We start from the raw sequence: 16,295 nt of genomic DNA on the forward strand, positions 1-16,295 counted from the left end.
CTAACGGTTTGTGTTTCCCCCCCCGGCCCGCCCAAATATCAATCTCTCTACAACGTTTCATCCCCACAAGCTCCTACCACATTTGTGTAAACAAGGCTGCTGTACGTTAACCACTTTCAATAGAGAGAAATCCACTCCTCTATGCGTCCATCCCACTTCTCTCTTCTCTCCCTCCCTTACTGTGATTTGCTAGGAGGGGGAGGACGGGAGGGGAAAATCCAGAGGAAGAGTCAACTGCTGGTTTCGTATTGACTTAAGTTCGTCACCTTATTGAAGACCGCAGGTTGTGTGACAGAGGGATCGGCAGAGGTAAGTAGAGTCCTCATCAAGTAATATGAACGCAGCACGTGTGATCACTCAGCGACAGAAAGTATGGGGGGGGGGGAGAAGTGGGAGTTATTTTTAGTTTTCCCCTCATGTGGACAGCTGTCTCTTCTCTGATCAACACGTTGGCTTTTTTCAGCCCTTATTCATAATCCCTCTGTTCGAAATGCTTTGTTTGGGGAAAAGGAAGTAAAGGGGGGGGCGTGAAATGTCAAACTATGGAATGTTGGGAAGTTCTTTAATAGATAAAACTAGCATTTGCTCAATATGTATAAAAAAAAACGTTGTACCCCCCCTTTTTTTTATCTATTACACTAAATCCCTTTCCTTCTAAAATCCCTATGTTATCAATGTAGTCTATCCTGTCTTCCTGGCAGTATAATTGTTGTAACAGGAGGATAGGAGAATGTGTTTGTTGTTACCAAGCACGCGATGTCACACAGATGCATTCCATTGCTACCTCTCGTGAGGTATGAACCTCACTAACTAGCTGTTCGGCAAATAGCTTTATCCGGAGTGAGTGCAGACATCTGTGTGGATGCAAAAATCAAAAACGTTAAAACGTATAAAAAAAATAGAAGTAAAATGGAGTTCGATTCCGCTACGGTTGCTTTTGTCGGTTGTTTCCGTCTAATGAGAACACGCCGGTCACATGAAACCATCTGTTTTTCCATCTGTGTGTGTGATCTTTCCATAATTTGAACTACCAGTTGTCACTTAACAGTTAAACACGAAAATATTATAATTATTAAAACTTGATTACTCTGAGCAGTTTAAATTGAAAGACTGTAATAATTAAATCTGATTTTTTTTTTTTTTTTTAATTTTCACATGATTTTCATTGGCTGATGTGAGACCCCTACACTGCTTATCGAAAGCCTGAAGTATCACGAAGGAGTATCGAGCACGTTCTTCGGATTATATTAGTTATCTGTCTCAACTTATAATAGAAAATTATGAGTAGACTCCCCTAATTAAGGGTCAAGGCGAATTAATCCGTTAGCATTCTACTCCTCCTGCTACATACCCTAAGGGCAAGTGTTTAGGACTGCAGATCTGTGTGTTCACAGGCCGGTTTGCCTGTTTTGAGGGACGAAAAACCAGTTTCCGGGAGAAAAACCCTGCACCTTCATGTGAGACCGGATAACTCACCTAAGGTTTCTCACGCAGTAGACGGGATTCGAACCTCGAGTCTTTTCAAAGGGGGGAGTACTAAATGGAATCGTACATTCTCTGGATTTTAATCCTCTCCTTCTGGCTTTGTTCAGTTTTAACAGTTTGAATGAATTAAAATCAATTATAGCTCAATAAAAACGAGTAGGAATATTGCCATGAATGATTTTGATATTCAACGAAGAAATTAGCCCTACTGCGACACAAAGTGACGACTCCTAAAAGAACGTGGACATATCTGACTATTATTCAGTATGGCTTTAATAAATCAGTCGGTCTTTGCGTTTCTACCTGATCTCTTATGAGGACCAACAGTTGAAAACAGCTGTCAGTCTAGTAATAATTACTAATAAAAGGCGAACATACGGGTTCCTAGCCCGAGCTCATATCTTTTAAGTTCTGCATACTGGCAACTCCATGTCGAAGGTTACATTCTCATAAGCCACGGTATATTTCCCGATTCTTAAGTTTCTTTCTATATTTGGCTATAAAATACGAATGGATCCATAATATCAGTTTACACCATTTCAAAGAGATATTACTGATTATAAAGTTTATTGTTCGAAGTTAATGATCATAAATATCCCTGTTGGAAATGAATCACATTTCAGTTTTGAAATTGGCAGGATTGCTGAGCATGCGTCATTTCAGGATACTCGTGAAAGACAAAAATTATGGATGGCGATGATTAAAAATAATTTTAAAAATTAACGTCAATGCTCGTAGATCACTTCGCCGAAATTTTTCACACTTATAGAAAACAGATAAAAAAGGTGCCTAATAAGAAAAAAAAACAATTTTTTTTTTTTGAATGAACAAACAGAACTTATCTATTCAATGACCACTTTTTTGAATTCATTCACCAAAGAAAGAAAAAAATCTTATATCGGCGTATACGGGATGGGTTTCTTCGAATGCTTCATTTTCAAATGCAATAGATGAAGCTTTTTATCTTCAGTGACACCGGTATCTCTCGATCTTCTTGCTAATTATCCGTGTATTTTGCGTCTATAAGCCCCGATGTATCTTTCCATTCTCTTGTCATTTTTCGAGAGAAAGCCGTACAGCTATCTAACTGATATCTCCCGCCGATACCATTCCCAACTTGTTGTTACAAGCTGCGTTTTTATTTTCACAGACGGATGGTCAGAATAAAGTGTAGTATATTTGACATCAGAGTCGTCTACGGAGCTTCAGTAATAAAAAAAAAAAGGACAAAAAAAAAAAAAAGAGGAAGTCCAAATCATTACTTGAATTGCCGTATCTTTATATCAGAGAGCGGTTAAAACCAACATCTGCAAGAGTTTCTGTTCCCCCCCCCTTTAGCCCCCCTTTTTCTTTCCCGTCTCCCTAATAACAAAGAAACGCTCAAGTTGATCCCCATCAAGCAAGTTTAGCGTCATGATTCTCTGCTTCAAGATTCCAGCACAAATGTCAAATGACGGAAGAGCAACGCGCCGAAAACAGAAAAAAAAAAAAAAAAATTCTAACCAGCCGCTTGTGATCAAATAAAAAGTTGCCGTGTTGTCTGAAGAAGATGCCACCCTCTCCCACTTTATCCCATTATTTAGCTTGCAACCGGTGAAAAATTGGAGTGGGGAACGAGTAAAGAATCTGTTCAGCCAAGTGCCGTGCTTCATTACGCGAAATCCCCATCGCTGAGCTTAACTCGGTAAAGTGTGTTCCGCTCTGAAGCTTTCTTCTTCGTTTCTTTCCCATAATTCCGTCTGTAATGTTGGCAAATGAAAAATAAAAGCTTGCTGGCCTACATCTGTTCAATACATGGCTTGATTTGGCTTGGATCATGTTTATTACAACAGTTTCCTTGTTTCTTTCCTGTTTTTCCGAAATCGAAGAAAGGATAATTGGGGTAAATACAACCCTCCCTTAAGAGTACGTCTTACTGTTACTGGAATTCGAAAAATTGTTCGGGATTAACGTCAACTGTGGCAACTTTTGATTTTTTTTTTCTTCTTTTTAGCAAGTCAATGCGGCGATTATCAGTGTTAGCTGACAATATTTTAAAGGTTTTTGGAACCATAGAAAAGTATTTAACAGAATCCCATCGCCATGAATCATTTACGAGTCAGATAAAAAAAAAAATTTCCACACTTTTTTTTTTCCTCTTATCAAAGAACTTTGTTGTTATACATTCACACTAACTTTAACTCAATAAGGCTAAATGTATTTAATAGTTTAAATTATTAGCTCCAATCCGAATGTTCTTGGGGCTAAAATTCTCTTGAATTTAACCAATATAAAAACGAATATTTGAATTGAAATTCAAGATACTTTTAACACTAATCCCCCTCAGTAAGCGTAAACAAATTATAATTTTAACTTTAGTATGATTCAAAATAAGTTTAACACCACTAAGATTGGTGAGTTTTTATTTCGTTTAAAAGAAATAAAATCAATTAAATGCACTCACCCATTAGGAAAAGGGTAACCAGCTAAAGCTGCTGAGTCGTAAGGATAATACATCGAAGCTGCGTACGGCAAACTTCTCCAGGCTTCAAGATTATCTTTCAGATCAAATCCGTTAGCCTATTAAACAGAGAAAAATGACACTTTAATAAGAATCTCAAAATACATGAAATTTATGGAATAAATAGCAGAACGTAATCATGTAATTCAGTATTCAATGATGACGCATATAATATTATTAGAATATCTCATGCTTTGCCAATTAAAAGAAGGAAAACAATATCGAATATTTAAATAATCATAAGTACGTGAGCGCGCGCGCACACACAGCCGTCAAGAGTTTTCGTAGCTCAGTGGGTATTAACGATGCCCTTTGGTTAGGTTCGAATCCCGTCCCAAGGAATCTTTATCAGGAATTTTCAATTAAAAATGAATTAGCCGATCTCATACGAGGTGGAGAAGTTTTTCCTCCACAAAATTCAATTTTTGTTTTGTTCGTAAAACGGATAAACCAGCCGTAAGATACACACGCAATTAAAAATAATATACTGGCCTCATACCTTGAGTTGCTTCGACCATTAAATCAAAAACAACCAACCAACCATCAATTGATTCACCTGTCTGTGGCTAAGGTAAAGACTTAACAGCATTTGTCCCATTGGGTCCGAAAGGCCGGACTTCGAATCCCTTTCTGAAATATAAGGAGCATTTCTAAGGATTTTTCTGAAGCTAGTACTGTTTCTTTTTTTATTGCTATTCTTGTGTTTCATCGTAAAAAACCTATCGTAGAATAGTTGACAGAAATAATATAAAATTGACCTATCTATCTCACATAACAATCAAACTCCCTAACATAAAAATAGATGATAGTTCTGCACCTGATTCATAGAGGGCACTATTATATTTCTCTGGAACGATTAACTTTTTTCCCTTCATAGAAACAAACAAAAAAAACAAAACAAAAAAAAAATTGACACTCTGGTTTTACCTACTTGCTAATTACATTTCGATGGTAAAATAACAGATAGAAATTATTCATTGTAAGTTCTGAACTTAATAAATTGTTCCCATTTATAAACTCTCTGCAAAAATACCAGCAAAAACGTACCATATTTCCTGTTCTCATTGTTTGAGCACGTGGGTTCTTGCGCGAACATGATAGCGTGATGCTAAACACCTAAACACACAATCGTACGTGGACTCGATTGTTGCAGAAAGGAAACAATTATTGCTCTTATTTCATGTTTCGAATCCAAAACGTGTTTACTTCAAGAACAGTGCACACATCCTGTGTGTGTGTGTTGGCACGACATACTTGTCCACAAGAAAAGCGGATGAAAATTAATCTAACGAATTCTTAAATACCAACTATACTCCACCTACTTTCGCGTATTCCCAGTACAGCGAACTTGTTTATCTTCAGTGAGATTTCTGAATTCGATAATGTTCTTAGTAACTATTATTACTCAACAGCACAACTTTTTCCTGCTATGTTTTCGTGGCAATGCTAGACAACCCTCTGGTAAACACGCCAATTGATTCTTGTGTTAGTAAAATTGGTGGCAGACAAGGAAAAAAAAAAATAAAAGGAGAATACCGGGGGGGGAGGGGGGGGTCAGGAAAAACAACTTGAACAGAACGTGATACCATCAATGACCGGAGATGAGTCAGACGTGCGAAGAATCCGTGGCACATTTTCATGCAACACTGAGGATCATGCGAGCCTTGTGAATAGGGTTAGGCTTACTCACTACACTCGGCTACTGAATTGTCCTCCTTGTGCTTTGTTCTCATAAAAAAGATCAATCAACAACATCTGTGTATAAGCAGACTTGTCTCTTCTCACAACGAAACCCTCTATAGAAGTCTCACTGTATTTTTTTTTTTATACGACAATACAAAAGAGAAAAATGCATAAACAAATCTAAACTAGCGATAAACTATTGTTAATAACCGGTAGCTACCAGAAAACCTTGTCCACAACTAACGAGGCTTAACTGCATCTTTTGTAGGACATTAATGCCTACATACGTACGTATAGGTATGAGCTCATTTTCATTCCTGTACAGAGGCCATTACAGATAGCATTACAATATGCAACGATGGCCTACATTTCACTTTTTTAAAAGTTTTTTTCCCTTTTTATTCGATCACAATCATCATCTTCTTAAACTTTAATACAGGATATCGAACTGAAGAATGCGAACAAGATGTTTTATGCTAAAATACTGAATCGATGTATTTCTGTCCAACTTTGTTGATGAATGTCAAGATAAAGTACATTCTTTCTTGACCTATTTTCTTATTGGAACATTTTATGGATGGTAGACAAGGTAGATGATGACAATTAATGTGCTATTTCTTTTTGGAAATATTACGGATTCAAAATCGCTTATTGGAAGAGGATTTGGAATCTCTATTGATAATTGACGCTAAAAATAACGGACAAAACTACATAAGAATTAACAGGAGAGAGAGAGAGAGAGAGAGAGAGAGGGTGGCTGGTAAAGAGTGACTGAAGAAAAAGAGAAAATAAATAGTCAAATAGAGAAAGAACGAAAAGAGAGAAAGACAGATGGTAGATATTATCTTTTTAATTTTTTTTTGATAGACAGACATACTGATAGAGCGATAGATAAAAGAGGCTTTTATGGATAACTTTCGGAAAGACGTAGAAATGAAACGAATCAATGATAGACTAAAGAAAGTAGAAAGTAAATGAAAATGAAAGAAGTTGGATAGAGAGAACAGTATATTGTATAATGGAAAAACTGATGGAAAGAGAGGAGGAAACGCGATAGCAAAGAAGAGAGAGAGAGAGAGAGAAAGAGGTAGAAAACAAAATTAATAGTTAAATCAGAATTAAAAACATGACATTTTCTTACATAATCAATATCCTATTCTTTCTCTCTTAATAACACAAGAAATACACGCGATTTTTCAAAATTGAGAGATCAATGTATCCAATGTTGCTTTTCGTTGCAAAATTGTAATCATCAGTGTCCTACTCACTTGTTACATTTATTCTCACGTTTGTAGTTGCATCGTTTAAAAGGATAGATTGGCGCACTTAATACAAACAACGATGGCGATATTTTTACGATTCTATTAAGTGCTTTGGGGATTATTTAAGATTTCTAATCACCTGAGTTAGTGGATGCGAATAACAACAAAATTATTAGCGAACATTGGAATATACGCACCGCTGTGCGCCTATCAGTTCGATATCACAAATGTTCCCACATTAACAAGGGAGTTCCCGATTATCTCGTCCACGGCTCATTCCCAAACCAGTCTCGCTCGTGTACAGATATGTGCTAAGGTTTCCCTTCATCGCCTTTCTTAACAAGCCGATTGAAAAGTGGTCTTTTCCCCTAGAAACCAGTGCCACACACACATACACGAGAGCGCCTTTGAAAGAAATCAATCAAGCTTTGAAAATGCTGATAAGTATATTCACTGAAGCCTTCCTTTAACGACAAACAAACGCATAGAAAGCTCTGTTTAAATGAATATGATGTATTACATCGATAATCCAGGAGATTAGCTACAGAGGATGCATTTATTGCTTCTTGTGCAGTAAAGAAATTTTGCTGTTACCCCTCCCATGTCTTGTCTGTAGCTACTGTACTGTAAGAGAATCAAAATTTCCTGTAGTAGTGTTCACTACATGTTCTTCTCCCCACCCCCGTTTCTTCAGTGCTCTCCCCCGTAACTAAAATTGGGTGGGCACCAAGACGTGAAGCCAACTGTAACGCGCCCCAAAGCAAGGCCAAAGAACTTCTAACACCAGAACAGGGCAATTTTCCCAACTTTCGAGACTGAATATTACAAGTCTTCGGAAGATTATCAGTGTAATTCGTCACACATTCCGCCTGTGCTCTGCGTGTGTCGGGTAATGCCTTCGTACCTTCTGACCTATGCTTGGTCCCACACACTGAGAAAAAAAAAAAAAAAAAACTCCGAATAAGGCTTAATGAAAATGATTACTTGCTTCAAAGACATACAGATGCAAATATGCCGTATTAGGCTTAGCATGTTGCTTATATCCTTATAAGGACTGGCTTAAAGGGGCGAAGCAAGAATGCTTTTCATATTCCCCGTTATCTGTAGTGGGCAGTGTAGGGATAAGGTTATTGAGCTATTATTAAAGCTCTGATCATGGCAGAAGGGTAACAGCAATAGCTGAGCCTCAGTTAGAACTTCATTGGCTACAGCATTACCATCCATTACCCTCCAAGAGTATTGGATTGAATGAATCAATCACCGCATCTCCAAAACCAGCATGTTGCTACTTTGGTCATACATAAATTATAATATTATGATTTAAAATAATTAAAGGTGTATTATTAATTTTTAAAAATTTTGAAGATACCTTCTCATAATGTATAATAATAAGAATTATAACATAATATTTATTTATTTATATAGAATATTAAACATACTTTTAATTTCTCCCAAAATATAATAACTAATACACTTTAGAATAAAGTAATTCGAGAAGATATGTATTCAACCAAGTCAACCTCTTTCTTCCAATCTATCGGAATCCAGTGGCCTTTGAATGGGCACAGAAACCAACTTTATTTCAAGACGAATATCCAATTCACCTTCCATTCCGTGCGCCTGTGCAAGGATTGATCACGGACGCTACAAGGTCATCTAATTTTAACGTAAGTCGTAAGATAAGGTTGACATTACTTTTTTCGTGTTAGCAACTTATTGGAAGGTAAAAAGGGGGAAAAGAGAAAAGAAATAGTGTTATCGGAGATCATATATAACGTTCACGTAATGGTATTGGAATAAAAACCTCATAGAAGAGTTGTGCTCATGTGGCACGCAGGTGAAACAAGGTTCTATCTCTTTGGCTCGGCTCCATATCACCGAGCAAAGGGAACAGATTTCGGTTTTCTCGTAGAACACAGAATTACTTCAAGAAATAGAAAACATATATTAAATATAATTTGTCGCCCGATCTCAATTTTATTCATAATTAGTTGCATTTTTTCTGTAGAAGAATTATTAGGCAACTTACATGCTGCAAAATCCGTTTCAGGATTAGAATAAATCGATGTTATTACATTACATTTCTTAAGTTCTTAAAAGAACTGGTAGATGGACTGAGTCCTTGACTCTTTATCCCGTCATCAGAATGAAGAAAATCTGTGTGGATGGGGTGTTATTGAGCTAAAAGCTCTAGTCATGGCTGGGTAACAGCAACAGCCGAGCCTCAGTTAAAACTTCATTGGTTACAGCATTGCCATTCGTTACCCTGGAAGTCCTAAAAAGGACTCCTTACGACCACATTGCATATCTTTATAGTCCTTATATAAGGATAAGGACTGGCTTAAAGGGGCGAAACAATATTGCTTTTCATATTCCCCGTTGTCTGTAGAGGACAGTGTAAGGATAAGGTGTTATTTAGCTATTAAAACTCTGATCATGGCAGAAGGGTAACAGCAATAGCAGAGCCTCAGTTAGAACTTCATTGGCTACAGCATTGCCATCCATTACCCTCCAAGGGTACCAATTTTAGTCGCCTCGTCGACATGCATTAGCTACATTGCTGCTATTCTTATCCCAGCAACCACACGGGGATAACATTGCATATCTAACTTGTCATGAATTTATTATAAAATTATGATATAAAATAATTAAAGGTGTATTATTTATTTTTAGAAATGTAAAATGCTATTTTGTTTATTTAATAGTTTTATAAATTAAATTATAAGTTATTATAATATTCAATAAAATAAAATAAATTATCTTGATAAATATTATGATGCTGGTAAAACCAATCATCAATATATGTCCACAAATCACAATAGATGGGCGAAGTCTATAAATGCATAGACCTAAAAGGCTCTATGTTCAATTGCTCTGATAATGGAACATCACAATAGAAGAAGGCGATTGTATTGTTTATCGAACTGGACGACCACACCGCACACACACCAAATGGAGTTCTTAAATGGACCACAGTTCCGTAGCGTTTAAACAATTACAGCGTTTTATAGATTGCGGCATTATCAGAAAACATATTGGATTTGGTGTGCAATGGCTATAAGTTCGTTTCCATCTTGGACTGTGTGTGTTAAATTTTAGATGTCATGCTCCTGTTCATATGACTCTTCGGTATTATTTAAAAGTTGCTAATTCCAACTTAAATGTTATAAAAAAGGAATTATGGGATATGATACATAAATACCATACCCACGAGTTATTTTAACATTTTTTAAATTGAAAGTTATATTAGTTTAGTTGAGAATGAATTGTTAAAATTATTTTTATCCTCTTTTATAGTTATGCATATTCCACGCCTATCATTAAGGAAAAAAAAATAGCGAATAGCAATACAGTTAGTCAGTAAGTGCAATGCTGTTAGACCCCCATGGTGAAAGCTTATCTTGTCAGAAGAACAGAAATGACTCCTCTTTCTTTTAAGTAAATAGAACATATAAGTCGTTATTCACTCTCCCCTTCATTCTCTTATTCGGCTAAAGAAAATAGAACTAACCATGCCAAGCTATTACAGCTAAGAAACAGTGCTAATAAAAAAAGGGGGGAAAAAAGAACGATGAAGAAAAAAGTGAGGGAAGACGTTCGTTAAGAAAGTTTGCCCATACAAGTTACCATTAGCTCTACACAATTTGAATCTTCCAGACCAATAGCACCCCCATACAAAATGATAGGACATCTTGATTACTCCTTAGCCACATAAGGAAAGTAAGCTAAACCACCACTCATTACAGCCCGGCATTAAGAAGGCTTTATATTCACTGCGGGGTGACCGTGCTTATCAGAGAGGCAAAACTTTCACAGACATTAGCGATGTTTTGAACGCTAGCGGTCTTTTCATCGTCAGCCACCTACAACGTCAGGTAACGACATTACCAATGGACTTTAGTAAGTTAATGTGCCTTTCTGTCTTAATGAAATCCACTCTTGATTAAAGTTCACAAGGAGCACTTAGACATGCCCAGTAATGGCTCTGAACAGAACTTCCGGTAACTAGTTCAGGAGGAGAGAGAGAGAGCGAATTGAAAAAAAAAAAAAAAATCTGGAGGTACAGAGGGAGGAGAGATAGGTAGATAGAGACTGCTTCGAATGAGAATTTCATCCGACCAATAGAATAAAAATACGAGACTAAAGACTTGGATAGACTTTTTTTTTACTAAAAGAAAAAAGAAAAAAAAAAGCTTTCATGGCATTATCTTTCCGCAATAGACAGAAAAGAAAAATTATAAGAGCAAGCTAATGTGCAAATGTATAATGTATATCGCGAAAAAAATGAGCTAATAAAGAAATACAAAAAAAAAAAAAAAGAAGAATTAATAAAGATATAAACATGGAGAGAGAGAGAGAGATGGATAAAGATATTTTATTAGCAGCACCTAGGGAAATTATTCCAGACAACAACAGGTATGCTTCTTAACAGTATTCTTGTATATTGACGCAGTTATACGTCGTTTTTTGCTTACGTAGAGGACAGTTTATCGATTGTGTCATTTGCAACATACATTTTTTTTGTAGCTCCTACCTATGAAAGATTATAAACCTATAGTAGATTACTACCATAAACGGTAGTAATCTACTATAGGTTTATTACATTTACATTTTTTTTTATTTATTTATCGGGAAAATCTGCGCTAGTGACCAAACCATGGTATACCTTTTTCCGAGCCGCTTCATGCCTCCAATAAATAGAATGGTGGTCTCGTACTGAGCTATGAACTTCATCTCCTACCTGAAGGCATATCAATAATCATTATTCACTGTTTTAATCTATTGTTGTTCAACAATACGAACAAAATTTCAGCAAAATTGAGGAACTAATCCATCAACGATAAATAAATACTGAAACAATAGATTATTGTTGTAAGTTTTGAGAATTTTAGCCACTAATAATGTGAGTTTCGAATGAGCAATATTAAGGGATGATAATACTAACAAATACTTGACTAATACTTAATCCAAAAGTGAGTCTTAAAACATGAATCTCTATAACTTTTAGGGCTGTAGATAATCAAAATCTTACGTGATCTAATAATTGTACCCAAAGAGACCAAAAATGGGCTTTTTTTTTTTTTCAACTTCAAGTCTATGAAATCCATTTATCACTTAAAGATACCACAAACATCCATGCCTTCTGTGAGATACGAACCCACTGAACATTGGATGGAAATCCGAATATCTATCGGCTATCTGAAAGTTTCGCGAATCTTGCGAATAAGTATGGAATGCTGATAAGTTTTGCTCAGTGCTTTAACCGGGGGGGGTTGAATTTTTTCAAGGAATCAGTAGGAACTTCTGTTTTGCGTTCTTATTTCTAAAAGCAAAAAATGTTCGTTCCTGGAGCTATCAAGTTCCACTCAAGACGAGATCCAAACAATTCCGATAAGAGTCATAAATTAAAATCTCTAATACTATCATTCAATCTTTCTGTTTATTGATATGCGCAAACAGAAGTAACAATCTATCACAAGATCACTTGGCTCACTTCAAATCACTGGCGCCGGCCTGGTAGGCTGAGTGGTAAGCGTATCTGCACTCCAGCCAAGAGGTTGCTGTTTCGAATTTCACGGTACGCATGGGTCTTTGTGCTTGTTTTTCAAACACACAAATGCAAAATTTCCTAAAATGTGCTGGGTTACCATAGGGGAAGTACATCCAACTCTCTGGCATTTGGGAGAGGAGTTTTCCCCGCGGTGGGATGGTACAGGCACATCATCATTGTCAAATCACTAGCATACCAAATGTCATATCGGCCTTTTTCCTTAATCCATTGAGTGAAATTAACTTTACGACACAAGCATCGGTGATCAAGAAGCTCACTTTTGATCTACGTTCTCTTAAATATCAGAGATTCCAAGTGCAACTACAAGTAAGGACTAACATACCGGTTTGTGTTATATTATTTGATATATGACATGTTCAAACTTGTTTAAAATAATGCCATTCATTTTGAACTACTACAAGCTGCCTTAGGGATCGCATCAGTTGCACATGGGCCATTAAACCATAATAATTACATCAAAATTCGCTATTATTTCTGACAAATTGGAGATAAAATATTCCAAAATCCAGGAAAAGTGCATATCTCTATTTTTTTTATTTTTATAAATCCTTATTTGATTGAAATTTTTATTACGTTTTGAATGTAGCACTTTGAAATATATTACAATCACCTAAATGATTACTTACAAAAACAAAATAAACCAAAGATTATTCTACAAAAAAGGAAGAAAGGCAAATGTAGAATTCAGTGAATTCTACGAAGAACTGGAAATTGATATATCGCTATCAGACTGCAGTTTTAAGCTAAACTATAGCAATAGAAGGTCAGGTATTGTAGAAGTTGTGATGACGGTTCATAATAAAAAAAAATAATAAATAAATAAAACTATAATTGAAGTTTAGAATATGGACGTTGAAAAACAATCTGGGATTTATTTAAAGCCCTTTGAAATAAAGTGCTATTGTATTTTAGATACTGGCTTTGTATTTTAAGGTCCTACCATAAAGGCTTTAGTGGTATATAATAGTGAAATAGTACCCACTATTATCCTCGAAGTATTCATAAAAACAAGGAGAGAATTCATTATTTAGTTTATTCAGAAGAATGCATTGCTGTGATAACGCCAATGATCATTGTTAAACAGATGATCTTAGGTTATTACTGTTTCATGAAATTTTGTATCCAACATTCGGCCGATTTTAATCAAACCTGAAATTGCTCGGCAAATAGCCAATATTTATGACCATTTAAAAATACCAAATTTCATTCAAATTAGTCCAACCCATAGTGGCACTGCTACAAAGGATCACGTAGTGACAAAAAAACAAAACAAAAAAAAATAATAGACATTTATTATTTTAGAAAAATACTTCTAAAAAAGAAAAACAAATAGAAGTCGCAAAAGAGAGAAGAAAACAAAGGCATGAATAAGAAAATGAAATTATTGGAAAGGGGTAAAACAATAGGAACGATGTGTGTGCGTGAGAGAGAGAGAGAGAGAGAGAGAGAGAGAGGGAAAAAAAAGAGATAGACATAAAGGAAGAATGAATTAATAAAATCACTGACAGAGGAAGGAACCGGAAGACAGAACTGAGCATCAGACATTAAGTGCAGGAAGTAGAGGTGATAATATTCAACAATGTGGGCGTTGCATACCAAGAGATGTCCACCTTGCACAGGAATCGATTCTACGTGGATTATTTAGCAGCAGTCTCTTTACCTACATCAGCAGAGCGAGCAGTAACAGGTGTAATTAGTGAAATAAGTTCAGTGCATACAATGTGAAAAGGTCATGCAATTGATTCGCTAAAATGTATGCACATTGTAAGCAGATTCTCAGCTAATGTGTGAATTAAAACGAGCCGTATATAGCTTTAACAGCTCATACAATATCCATCAATACATAGTAGAACTTAATGGCACAAATAATCGAGTCTCATTATGGCAGAAACTGTGACATTAGGGACGGGGGTCAGTATATCTGTCGCCACACATCTCATTTCCATCTGAAATGGAGCCAATAATTCATCCGAACGAAAGGGTTTGGTTTATTTTAATCTTCCGCCGAACTCTCTGTACGTCTATTAAGTAGCTATTAGGTGGCCAAATTATTTACGGTAACTCTCAGGCAGAATTAAGATGCTAAGTTAGTATAATAGGTCTCTCGGTCTCTCGGGTATGTGCCGATGGTAGAGAAGTGCTGGCAAATGTCATCGTTTATTGCTTGTTCACTCCTGGTCTCATTACTCTTTGAGGTGGGGGGAAGATATTTTCGGTATGAGATATCACTCGGGGAAAAGGTGGTCTTCTACTTTAATGATTAAGGGGTGAAGAGGCATTCGTAATGATGCAAATTAATTTTTACATTTATTACTGGGATTGCAATGCAAACAAACACAGCTCTCGTGTTTCATGTTTTTCTCTATGCGAACACTAATACCTTTTAGTGTTTTAAGATACATCTTAATACATAGATGAATCTTCTTTACAAATGATAATTTTATTTCTAATGCCTGTATTAGAATTTAATAATCAAAATTGTTACCAAAGCTGATAAGATCAAAGATGTCAAATTGCAAATAGAAATGATTCGCAGGAGATGATCCCTAAAATGTAATGGGCGCGAAGACATAAATTTGGCAAGACAAGGCACGACAATCTCTCCAAAAGAAGTACTTCCTAAGACATGATAACTTCCAATACGCAACGGCCATACATGATAATCTCATAAGTAGAAGAGTTATTGCCAAACCTACATAACAGACTTCTAGTTGAAAGTCTCTTTTGGCAAAAGATGATACTCGAAATGCAAGATAAAAGGAATCAAACAGATGAATTGGCAAAGGCAAGGCAACCTCATCAAAAGCGATTGGTAAAAAAAGCAATATCGTAAACAGAAGTTATTGCCCAAAATTTGATGGAATCTAAAAACATGAAGTTTTTGGCAAAACTAAATAAGAACTTTCAACTAGAAGTTGAACAATAACCAGAAGTTGGCAAACGATAGAATCTTTCAAAACGACAATCTGGTATACGTGATAGAAACTTGCAAATAGATATGATTGCCAAAACTAGATAGAATCTTACGAAGGGATATGATTTGCCAAAATTAAATAGACTCTCGCAAAAGGACAATCTCGTAAATAGAATTTATTGCCAAACCGTGACAGAAACTTGCAAATAAAGGTTGACTTAAAGTTTTGGCAAAAACATATAGAATCTTACAAAATGGCAATCTTATAAGTAAATGTTATTGCCAAAACTTGATCAAATCTTGCTGTTAGAATTATTATAATTAGAAAGTATTGCAAAATTAGGAAGAATCTTAAATATAGAAGTTATTATAGAAGCATGATAGACTCTTCCGAACGATGTAGAATTTATCGCCAAAGTTAGAATCTTAGAAAGAAATGCTATTTCTATCAGAAAATAAATCGTAATTTCATAAATTGTTTATATATCACCATTTAACGCCTTCCACAGACACTTTAATGACAAGATGGTTGCCTACTCGTAGATTTACCCTCGAAATTATCAACTACGTAACCTTTGAGTCGTTGCTTAATAGGTGTTTAAGGGTTAAATATACTTCAACTGTCTTTCTGTGGCTATCAAGTTAATCGTGTTGATGAAATGCGAGTCGTCTTTTGAAGAGAGCGACATTAGATGTCAGTTACGGTTGAAAAGGTCAGGGACATACCTGATTGACAGAAGAACGATGAAGACATTCAGAGAACTTTGTACCATTAAGGATAGCATGTCGTATACAGGTAAAGCAGTAACAAACACGCACACAAAAATGAGGTTATTGATTTAAATTTTTTTTTTTTTTTTTTTTTTCTAAATACGTTAT

The 16,295-nt window shown here is 35.8% G+C and overlaps 1 protein-coding gene across 1 annotated transcript in view; it reads right to left on the reverse strand.

The window, feature by feature from the left end:
* Positions 1-16,295, reverse strand: part of LOC150110179 (uncharacterized) — a 70,986-nt gene that overhangs the window by 10,507 nt on the left and 44,184 nt on the right. Inside the window, exon 3 of the mRNA XM_090391915.1 lies at positions 3,929-4,044. Within this exon, the coding sequence (XP_090248041.1) occupies positions 3,929-4,044 (116 nt within the window). The remainder of the gene's footprint in view (positions 1-3,928; positions 4,045-16,295) is intronic.

This window comes from Typopeltis vanoorti, chromosome 1 (genome assembly GCF_054136105.1).
Source record: "Typopeltis vanoorti isolate ZY-2024b chromosome 1, IOZ_Tvanoo_1.0, whole genome shotgun sequence".
Classification (NCBI taxonomy): domain Eukaryota; kingdom Metazoa; phylum Arthropoda; class Arachnida; order Uropygi; family Thelyphonidae; genus Typopeltis; species Typopeltis vanoorti.